Below are 12,013 nucleotides of genomic sequence, written 5' to 3' on the forward strand. Positions count from 1 at the left end.
ATTCACAAATAGCAGACAAATTCAGCATGTTGACTTAACTGCATTGACACAACGATTTTCTCTAACCATTGCTTTACAGTAGATGTTTCAGGGATATGATCACACTTAGGATTACAAATCCCTCAAAGTTTCAAGGCAAAAGCACTAAGCAAGTCACACATTACACAAAGCAGGCACTTGAAACCAAGCATTTAAGAGGTTTCATTTGTTATTTGCATATGCAATACATTTCTGTTTGTTCTGAAACTGGTAAAAACAACCTACAATTCTTTGGTCAGTATAATCCCCACTGCTGTATGCTGTGGCCAGAGTTGAAGAGCACTTCTCTGCATACCAGGGAGAAAGCCCTTGCTGAGAAGCACTGCTAATGGAGATTGTGTAGATACTATCAGTGTAACCATCACAGTCACAGTTGTCACCCTGGCGACCTCCATTCCCTGAAGCCCACACGAAAATGGAGCCTTTCCCGTTTCGGCCCTAGGGAAAACAGAAATGACTAGTTATCAAAGAGATTTCAGACCCTGAGTGGTTATCCCAAAAAACCTAATACACCAAACATTCTCAGACAGAAAAGGACAAATTTCCATAAGCACTGTAGAAGACAGAGACAGAAGAAATCAGCTGTTTGACACATCCTACTTATCACCCTGCAGCACATCCATTAGTTGGACTGGCCAAGGTTTAGTGTTCCAGGTGTAGCAGCTTTCCTTAGAAGAGGTTTTTAGGTGAAAAGGAGCCTGTGTTCAACGGGTAAATCTTCCCTCATGCTGATGTTTTGATCCTGACCATTTCTAGGAAAAATGCCCATTTATTTTTAAGACATAGCAAGTTCATCAGAGGTTACTTCATTTGCCTTTCCTGTAATCACAGAGGTATGGGTTAGCAGCACAAATGATGTCCACATTGAAATCGCCCTTTCCCTCACAGATCTGTCATTCAGCATCACCAGTCTCCAGACACAACCACACTCATTCCCTGCTCTGGTGTCCACAGTGCAATGAGAGAGCAGCAACCAACACTTGATGCTGGCAGCTGACAGCATGTAAACCACCACAGCTATTACCCTAAGCACAAATCACCCTATCCAGTCTTAAACTGTGCTAGGCCTCCAGAGGAAAAAAATCTGTTTCATGTGACGAGCAAAAGTTCGTATGTTGTTCATTATTAATATATGTTCATTATTACTATATGTACATTCACTAGAAAAAATAGTTGAAATACAGATTTTTATCATCCAACTCAGGTGAGATTTTAAGCTATTCATGCAAGTGCTAGGAAATTCACAGCACTTAAAACATTAAAAGCATGATACTTTTAAAGATATTGTAACTGCTGTCTTGGGATGGACAAGCCATGTCAACTACTGAAAATGATATAGTATCTTTGAGAATAAAGGCTGCACTTTGGAAAAGCACTGGTGTATCTAAACACCTGGTCTGACTTCACTTAGAGTGATACTAACACCTGTTAGATGCTTAAGGTTAAGTCTGTGCTCAGGTGCTTTACCAGCACAGCAATGAAGGATCCAGGCACTAGAGTTGTTGCCAGTCCCTACTTGACTAACTTTAAGCAGAATGGAGACAAGCCAGAGCCTTGCAAAAGGAAGTCTGACAAACAAATGAGTAAGTTTGCTCTCCATGGGAAATAGAACAAATTGTAAAAAAGGATACATTCTTCGCCAAAGAACCTGCTTCTCCAGAGTAAGACCACTGAACAATTGTTGCCAATTATCACTTAATTATCACCTCTCTCTTCTCTTGCTGCCTACTTATAGGCTTAGATCTTTGTTCGTTACCAGACCACTCTCCCTGGTTTCCATTCTTCTCTCAGAGTATCTTTGTCAGCTGTCAGACTCTTCATTCTTCTCTCCTTCTCCCCTTCTGTTTGCTAATGTTAACTGCCCTTTATCCAAAATTCTCTCTTTGCCTCTGTCCTTCAAGCTTTCCTCCATTTCTCCCTGATTTAGTCTTCCTCTCTATATGAGTACCTTTAGGTATCTTTTCACCTCACTGCCAAGAGCAAGAGTAGTTTATTAATAAATACCTGGCAGCTCTCAGTTTGCACCATATTTATCATCCAACCAGATCTAAAGAGTGTAACATCAAAAAAAAAAAAGTGTAAAAACATTGCTTCCAATACTCTTCATCATGTATTTTTACTATATTCATTTTAACTGGATCATGATACAAACCAATTTATAAATTAATGCAATTAACACAATACAAGCTCGTCCACAGGGTGCTAAAGTGCATCACTATTTCACATAACAGAATATTCACGAAGCAGAATCTTTTTATTAAATTTTATAGGCTTTCAGTGTAGAAAGCCAATTACTGTTCAGTGCAAAACAAGTAGTAGAAAAGGGTGGGGGTAGGGTGAGACAAAGGCAGCAAAAGTAAGGATGGAAAAAGAAACCTTCTCTGTGGAGATTTGCAGTCTAAAATCACCTTAGAAAGCCCTAAAAGTTCTGGTCTGGCTGGAAATGTCTCTGACCTGTACTATTAAAATATATCTTGCCCATTTCAAATATATTTGAGCAAAGACAGCACAAACTATTTTCATTTCTTTCCTGCTATCAACCATTTTAAAATTCTGTTCTCTGCCACATTTTGCTTTATCTTTCTCTTTAAGTATCATACCTGGTTTATCCCATACTCAAAAGCCTTCTGTGCCAGTCTCCCAGGTCCCTCCACAGTTTTGCCATCATCGTTGGGGCCCCAGCTTGCACTATAAATATCCACATGTTCTGGGTTGAAACCAATGGAACTGGCTTCAATAGCATCAGTGACTATTCCATCCAGCATTCGGATACCTTTAACAGAAAAAAAAAAAAAAAGAAGTAGCTTGGATTTACTTTCTGTTCCCTCCTCCTTGTCTTTGTTAACTGTTTTTAAAGATTCTAGCAATTTTAATCCATAACTATTGCAGCCACAGCCTACTGCTGTTCATGTAAGTAATACTGAGCAGACAGTCCCTATCAGTGTGAAACAGCTTTATTTGCAGAGCTCAGTGTTCTCTACAAATATAAAAAAAAAATAAAATTTTTTGCCTCTTATTTATTTCTTTCTCTCCTTCTAGAGAGACCCAAAAAAGTCTTGCTTACTGTTCCTGCTTTTTCTTATTGCATTCTCTTTCTTCTCTGTTACATCTATAACAAAGACTTCTCAAACTGAAATGCCACTGAAATTAAATAGGTTTTACCAACATAGCTTTTACCAGCATTACTTTTATCTTTAAGAGTTCTAGGAGTTTTAGTTCAAAGATGTAGTTTTGAGTGTTCTGATTAAAACACTTTGCCCTCAAAGTCATTAAGGTTCTGCTGTCTTTGTGATGTTGCTATTTCAGTAGCTCTTCAATCTCAAAGTCATTAAGGTTCTGCTGTCTTTGTGATGTTGCTATTTCAGTAGCTCTTCAATCTCCACCACAGAAAAAAATCTCACTGTTGTTTTACTGCCATGGTTTTTTCTACTATGAGCAATCCAGAGATATCTAGCCATTAACAATTTATTAGGAACTGCATGATCTAATCTTCTTCAGAGCAAGCCTGATCTCAGTGGTACTTAAAATTCAGTTGCAGACAGCAGTTCATCTGCAATGGATCCATCAATCCACACAAAACCACAGCTCTGCAGCAGGACCGTAACCCTTGTCCAGTGCTGGAAAAAGGTACAAAAAGAAGAAGTTTGGCAAAATTTCCACTGTGGCACGGCTCTCACAGCAACAGCAGCAGTCTAAGAGCAACAGCAGTCAGGATTCAGCCCGTGTTTACAAGCAATAAAAATATCTGGGTTCTCTTGAACCTGGCATTTTGTGCTACAGCAGCTGCACCATCACTGGCAGTTGGTGAATTATGAGTACTCATTTTCTGCTATTTTCCACAAAATGGGGATCTTGCCAAAGCACAGCAGGCAAAATGTGGTCATTTGATCAAAACAAACAAACAACAAAAAAAAGGCAACAAAAAAACCCTACATCACCCTTGCAGTTCAGTCTCTTGTTCTTTTTTTTTTATGCTATCAAGCAGGAAAAAAAAGATTGCAAGCATAATTCTTTTCTCAAATGGCTAGCCTCTCAATATTCGTAATACACTTGAGATAAAGCTGAGCTTTATTATTTCATATTCACTAGTGGCAAAAATCAGAAAAAGGAGTTAATCCGCTCAACTGCTCTGCTATCACTCACAAAGCTGGGAAAAGCATCGAGGTATATCCTATGCCTCAGGTACAGGCTTAAGCTCATAATGCTTTGATTACTCTTTTTTTCAGCTGGCTCAGAATTGTGAAATCCTCTCATACCAGCATGCTGTGAGCAAAGATCTGCCTGTGTGAAAGCAACTTCAAGCTCCAGGTGTGAGCTTGCAACATCTAATGAGATACCAGGAATGCGAAGAGTAGCATGTAGATACTTCACACAGAAAAAGACAAAGCCCACTCCGCAGATAAATAATGTAAAAAAGAAAAAAAAACACAACACTGACCACACACTGACAAAAACAGTTCAAGGAAAAAAATCGCTGCCTTGTCTTTGTGATCATCAAAAATCCTGATTGTTCGAGTCAACTCAGGGATTTGATGACTGCAGTGATATTCCCCTAAGCAGATTCCAATTATGTCCTCTTGCATAAACTCTCTTCTATTCTTGCTCCTATCATCAGCCTCACAAAATCAAAAGCAGACAAAGCCCAAGGTAATTTCAGACACATACATGTATGTGCCTCGCCGAAGGCTATTTTTAGCAACACGTCACTGTGCAGGAACTCTCAGCCCAGTCCTTTGTAAAATGGAGCCACTTAATCACTTAATTTCCATGGCAGCACCATGGAAATATCATAGCCCAACACTATTAGGTATGCATAAAAATACATACATCCTGCTTTACTCCAAAGGTGATCGCTGCACACACGTTTCTTAGCTCTGCACAGAACAAGAGGTGAATGTTAAAGGACACTGAAAGGTGTAACTTTTGAAAACTGGCATTAAGAAGTATTTTTTTTCACTCAGTGCACTAAAAAGCCTATGAGACTCACAGCCATAAAGAACTGAAGGCACTAATCAAGGTTCCAGAATAGGGCCAGGCCTTGATGTGACTACTGAGAACACTCAGGATTACTAAAGTCATTATTTTCATGGAAAAAAAAAATTTTGAATGGAATATTTTGGTTTACCCCTCAAGGCAAAGTTAAACCAATCTCTGATGCTGAAGGTTGGAGAACAAGGTGTTCCAGATGTCAGGATTTCTTTCCCTAAAGCAGCTGATGCTGATTATCAGAGGGAAGGCACTGGCTGTGCATCACTGGATTTATTCAGTATGGCAACTGCTACAAGCAAACAGCCACTTAAAGAAGTCATCCTGTACTAATATCAAATAGAAGTGTGCAATGTGTCATTTCATGGATTTAAAAAGAAAAGAAAAACAGCTTCTGAAGAAATTAATGTTGTAGAGCTTGTATCATCAAAAAATTCTTCCAGTGTTTAGCCACTCCAAATTTATCTGAATCTTTTGAAGACTTCTCGTATCTTCCACTGCTCTTTGAATATATTTTTGTTACATCCCTATCTTAATCAGTCTGGTCACATCTAACAGCTTACAATTTCTTTCAGCTTTTCCATTCTTCCTCCTCCCCCACCCAAGTATAAGCTGCTTTCTTGGTAATGTGGATTGCTGGACTGCTTTTCCTCCTGTCATTTTCACTTTCTAGATAAATCACCCCACACAGATCTGCAGTTTGCATTTGCAAATGAGTGCAGAGCATATGCAAATAGCTGTGGAAGAACCTCCTCTGTAGATGCAAGAGCCTTAAAATGTGGGCACAGCGGGTGTTCAGACATCTCTGCAGCTTCATCCATTTTGCCCTGCTTTGAAAATTTGACATCTTTGTCTTATGAGTAAGATATTTTATTTAAACAGATCATGACAGCATAATGCATTATGGCAAAGGCAAACTGCAAGGCTGACATCTATGACAGCTCAGTAGAGTAACTGGGAACCTACAAACATCAGTCTGAAATGGTGGGAACGACAGTTACGGGTGTCAATTGCCACTCTCATCCCACTGTTTAAAAGGAAAAAAAAGGAGTAATGGAAAAATTAGGCCTGTACAAATATCTTCCTCTGAGCTAAATAACCATTTGCAACTGATACTTTTATCATGACTATTTCATAAACCTCTAATGGATTAAACTTTTAGTCACCACTTAAAAAAGCAACATTGATTGATGGGCAAGCAAGAATCTACTTGTTTTCAAATTTAACTTATGGTGACAATAGAGAAGTAAAGTGTTGAAACAAAAACCCCCAGCAGTTTGAATATCCTGACTGACGTGACCTTTTGAATGCAATTGTGTAGCTGGAAACAATATGCTGCAAGCCAGGATGGGTATAAATTTATATATTCTTACTTTCAGTCTACTCAATCTCTCTCCTCCCCTATGTTTCCTCCTTCCAGAATAACCAGTTCTAAAAAGTGGGTCCCTTATTGCTTAAAAGATACAGCCTTAAGTCTGGGTATAATATAGCTTGTTGCTATTATTATTATTATTATTATTATTTAGTATTATTACTGTTAATATTATTATTACTAGTATTATTGCTATTATCATAATCATCACCACCACCTATATTGTCACTGCTGTTGCTTTATATTCTACCTGTATTCTACTCATAATCAAATTCCAGAGTTTGTTCAAGAAATGCTGTCATACAGATGTAACACTGCACTATAGCTGGACAGGATTTGTAGCTTATAACATTCCAAGATTCATGTTTTCCAAGAAAGACCAATCATTCATATTTCAGATTAATGGTATATGAAAATACTCAGGATCTGTCTTGTTTCATATTTCATATTCATATTTGACATCCAATTATTTTCATTTTCTTACCTCCAACTCTGGAGTTGTAGGCTACTCCGACTCCACATTTTCTGTTGTTGGCTTGCATGGCAATTTCTCCTGCACACCGTGTCCCATGCCTGAATAAATATAGCAAGAATAAACAACATCTCATAACATCTTTGGTGTAATGTACAGAAAGACTCATCATTGACCTTGATTTGGTGGAAGTCCTCTTTTAAATTAATGCAGTGCAGCTGTTGAACAGCTTTTGAGTTGTATCTATGTGATACAAAAATACTTGTTTCCCTTAAGCTTCAAGAAACATAATTTTTATCTACATAATGATCAAAGGAACATCGTTATGACATGATATTTTACCTAAGTCACACTGAAGTCTGTAGACACATTAGATACCAGTATGTTAGAAGAGTGCAAAAGTAGTATAAAATTATGGGGCTAAGAAGCTGTCTGTAGACAGAAATAAGATAAAAGTAATTTTTAATCACACATTTAGATATCCTTTTTTTAATTACTACCTTTATTTAGGAATTCAGAAAATGAGCCTTTAAAGCATATCCATTGCCAATTTTTTTCTTGTAACCAACTATTTTCTAAGCAATTCTTTTTTTAGATTATTGTAATTCCACAATACAGAAAACCTTCATATAAGAGTAACTGTAAGATTTGTACTATTATGTCATAGTACAAATTGTTATTCAATGACATGACTGAATGCTTCTAGGCTGAATTCCATTTACATATTAATAAAGATTAGAGGCAATACAGGTAGATTTAAGAGATACTGTCATTGTAACAAGAGGATAATGGCTTCTTGCTCTTAAATAATGCTGTAACAAAGCAGAAATGCAATTTTTCAAATGTCTTATTCATGGGGCGTTTATCTTTTGGCTGATCTTTCCCCCCCCCCCATAAACTGATTTATGTAGTGGATGCTGCAGCATTGTCTGATAGTCAACAGGGAAACAGTGCATCAGTTTCTTACTATCTGTATTGAGTAGTGGCATCCTAATTTGTCAAAGAAATTGACTCCTTTTGTGCACCAGCTTGTAAGGAGGTCTGTTCTGTTCTCTTCTTTGTGGAAAAAATCCATTCCTGAACCACAATGGATAGGCCTTGGTGTGACAGACGCACCAAGAGGCTCCACTGAGTATCAAAGAGTTGGCTTTACAGAAAGGGCATTAGAGAAAACTCCTCTCTCCTCTGAGATGCACTACGTGAACTGGTTAGTTGTCTTGTGATCAAGCTTTTTGATACTTTCTCAGTTATTACCTTAAGGACATTTAGGCCAAATTGGGTCTAAATAAAGCTCCCACATGCTTCACAAGAGACCGAAAAACTGTCACAGGAGTGAATGTAACCTCCTCCAGTATTTGCCCATGTGTCACACTCATATGAGGTCACCTGTGGTTGCATGCACTGAAACAGAAGTTCAGTGTTCCAGCTCAGCACTGTCGATCCAAAAGCCACTGCCAGAACTGAAAATGGGTGTCCTTAGCTGCAAGAGCTGATCTGAAGGGATGGGTTTCTTGGTAGGTTCCCCTAAGAGACAGTCTCTTCTAGGGGCTTCATAGGAGACTTTTTTATTTTTTTAAATTCCCAGTCCAAAGCAGAGGACTGAAGTAAAAATCTGCTTAGGGAGGTAACGCTCGAGAAACACACATGGTCACATGCACAGATTGTTCCCTTCAGCTTACAGAAACACATCAATACCTTCCACATACAAATCCAAGACATCACAGGGAGATTACAGCTATGAAGCTCTTCATTTGGGAATTTAATTCTAATGTTTATGCCAATGTTACATGAGAAGACTTGTGCACAGGAACACAGGACGTTTCTTCTGAACATTCAAGAACATTTCCTTACTGTGAGGGTGACCAAGCGCTGGCACAGGTTTCCCACAGAGGTTGTGGAGTCTCCCTCTTTGGAAATATTCAAAAGCCATCCAGATGCACTACTGAGCAACTGGCTCTAGGTCTCCCTGCTTGAGCAGGGGGTCAGACCAGATGACCTTCAAAGGTCCCTTCCATGCTCAACCACCATGGGATTCTGTTACACAAATTATTCCTCTTATTGCAAAATTGCCACAGGAGACATACACAGATATTTCTGCATTTGTACCTTCTAACACACAAATTAATATCATACTGTTTTGTTCTCTTCACGCAATTGGAAAGCTACTCACTTGTTTTCATTTGTTGGATCATATCTAGGAAAGGGATCATGATCATTGTCATTGAAATCATAACTTGCATTTGGGTCCTACATGTAAAAAAAGAAAAACAGAAAGTCAGAAAACTACAAAGTCCATTTTTAGAATGTGTAACAAAATGTGGTCTAGAGTCTGTATTTATTTACTTGGTGAGCCTCACGCTGGCAGCAATCCAGTGGGGAGAACTTGATGGCCATTAAAAATTCCGTAATCTCTTCATGGAGCTTTAATAATTCAACATTAAACCACTGTATACAAATACACCTCAGAATTAAATCCACTGAAGGACGAATAAAAAAACAAAATACCCACCCCACTACCATTGCTAAGTAACATTCAGCTTCCTGTGACACAGACCAGGTTCCAAACCATGCCTAAGACAAATATTCCAGTCTCTGTACTGTAGAACCTGACTTATAGAACAGACATGGAGCTGCAGAAGAGTGTCTGTACATCGAATTTACAACTGGTTAATTTATTCCATAGCATTCTAGTCCTCAAACTTACATAGTTGGCATAGATGTCAGTGTGATTCCACTCCAAACCATCGTCCAGTACTGTGATAACAACTCCCTTGCCTGTAATCCCTTTTTGCCACACAGGAATAACATGAAGATCCAGCTTGGGCAGGGATGGAGTTATTCTTGTATCTTGCTGGGGGACAGAAAAGATTAAAATATGTTACCATTTTATCCATTTGTAATAAACAGGTCCAAAGTCATATTTTAAAGACACTGTAAACTATCTCATCCTCAACTTGTATATTTTGATTGAATGTTTCAAAGATAAAACAAAAATTAGTTTCCTCAAATACTTGTAGCACTGAAGGGTTTACCCCACTACTTGAAGATCCCTGAAGGCCACCTCTGAACAAAGAGCATCTTGTATTTACTGGAGGCAGGTAGCAGAAATGTGGGAATGGTAGGGATGCACTGATGGACCTTGGAACACTGAGTTAATAATCAGACCTGCTAATGCTTGTTCTTCTCATTTGATGAGGAGCCAAGACAGTACCCACAGTACAGTGAGCTGGATTTCCTCCAAATGTGTTTTCTCCTCTGACGTTAAAGTTAGCCAGAGCAAAATAATTAATGGATAAAACAATTAAAGTAGTCGTTTGGTTGGGAGCAACTGTGTGGAATCACAACTTTCTGTTTACTACCCTCATTACTGTTCCAGTGGTAAAGCAACTGGATCTATGAATCATATATAGACTTCTCTTCCACAGCAAGTTGATTTTTTTTTAGAGTAGCTCCTAAATGGGTCATTTTTTCTCTCTAATACTAAATGTGCAACACATACATCTAATTCAGAAAACTTGCTTACAACCCCTGTAAAAGCACAGATGCAAAAAGAAGAATTCTCTTTCTGTTTCTCTGTGCCTAATTATGTTAGTTGATTGCAGGGTTTTTTATGTATTTGTTTACAGAGGAATGTTGCATAAAATACGAGGCTTAGAAAAAGAAATTTTTTATGGGAATGACATTTCTTTCATTTTATGCTGTCTTTTCTGGCTGCTGCCATTCAGGAAATTATTTGAGGTTTCATATTTTGTTCTCTCAAATCTATCAAATAAGATTTTCTTCTGGTGACATGTGAAGATACACTGAAGGAGGGAGGGAGGAAGGAAGGAAGGAATTATAGAAGAAAATTATTATATAAGAAATTATACAAGCAGCCTAGAGTTTGGCCTGTTTTCTCTAAGCCGAACTGAAAAAGTAAAAAGTATTTCCAGCCAATCAGGCAACACTTGTGCTTGACCTTTCTTCTTGATTTGTTATACCCACATATAATCACATTGTTATTCTGAGTGAAAGCAATAAAGCCTAGACTGAAGGAAGAGGTAGAAGCACAATGGAAACACGGGCTCTTGAAAGAAACTATATAAAACATAAATGATCAACTGTGTTTCTGAGTTGTCACATGCAGGCAGAAACTACAGAGCTCAGGAAATTTATTTTCCCTGAGGTTTTTGAATATGTGAGCTGTAGAGACCCTCTTACACATGAATCCTAGTCCAAGAGGCTCAAGGCTTCATGCACATGCATGAATGTGCTTTTGGTTTAATCTGAACTATGCATTCTGCACTACCAATTTTAATGAAGAAATACATGACCAGGTTCAGATATGATAATGGATGTCTTACACACCAACAGCAAACATTTTAAAATTATCCTAAATGTAGCTTTCCACTGTTAAAATTTCTTGTATCAATCGCCATCCTAGCCAGCAGCCTAAATTGTTTTTTAGAATTTTTGTACAAACAACACTATTGTTGTTTGTACAAATAGAAGGTTGCCTGAAAATATTATGCACAAAGATCTCTCATTTTTACAGCATATGCTAATGAAAGGGACTCTTCATTTACTCCCTTCAGTGTAATTGCTTCGTTACCAGCAAAATAATGCAGCACAACCAAAATCCATCATCCTCAGTTCCACAATGCAACAAATTCTTACCAGATACCACTGCTGATTCCACATAGGATCATTGAAAAGACTTTCCGCAGAGTCTCTCACAGTGGCACGCTTAGTTCGCTTCTTTTCATATTGCTGCTCTGCCCATGACACCTACAATTATTTGTAAAAATATGATAAGTGAACCTCCTTGGTTTAGGACTCTAGAGCATAAGGGTTTTTCTCACATGGAGAAATTTTGATGCCTAAAGCAAAACGAGCAATGGTCGATACGGAGAGAAGGATTGTTTATACTGTGGTACAGCATGATATGGGGAAGAGAGCTTGGTGAGATCATTTCTATGAATGAATTCATAGAAAATCATGAAGTACAAGTTAACAGTAGAACTCCTGTGAGTGACATAATGCAGGCTTTTATGTCAAATAAAACTGTGTGGTATGGCTAGAAGGTCATCTTAAGCACTGGTAGTCATCAAAACAAGGAAAACCATAGCCTGCTTCTTTCCTCTATCTACCTTTTATTCACACTC

At 38.2% G+C, this 12,013-nt stretch overlaps 1 protein-coding gene across 1 annotated transcript in view; it reads right to left on the reverse strand.

Moving 5' to 3' along the window:
- Positions 1–12,013, reverse strand: part of PCSK1 (proprotein convertase subtilisin/kexin type 1) — a 28,807-nt gene that overhangs the window by 11,932 nt on the left and 4,862 nt on the right. The window contains exons 3-8 of the mRNA XM_051782516.1: positions 11,526–11,636; positions 9,574–9,720; positions 9,040–9,116; positions 6,882–6,970; positions 2,640–2,812; positions 265–477 (exon numbers count right to left, since the gene is read on the reverse strand). Of these exons, the coding sequence (XP_051638476.1) occupies positions 265–477; positions 2,640–2,812; positions 6,882–6,970; positions 9,040–9,116; positions 9,574–9,720; positions 11,526–11,636 (810 nt within the window). The remainder of the gene's footprint in view (positions 1–264; positions 478–2,639; positions 2,813–6,881; positions 6,971–9,039; positions 9,117–9,573; positions 9,721–11,525; positions 11,637–12,013) is intronic.

The sequence above is a fragment of the Manacus candei genome, unplaced genomic scaffold (assembly GCF_025592945.1).
Source record: "Manacus candei isolate 608988 ecotype Guabito, Panama unplaced genomic scaffold, ASM2559294v1 h1tg000016l, whole genome shotgun sequence".
NCBI lineage: Eukaryota > Metazoa > Chordata > Aves > Passeriformes > Pipridae > Manacus > Manacus candei.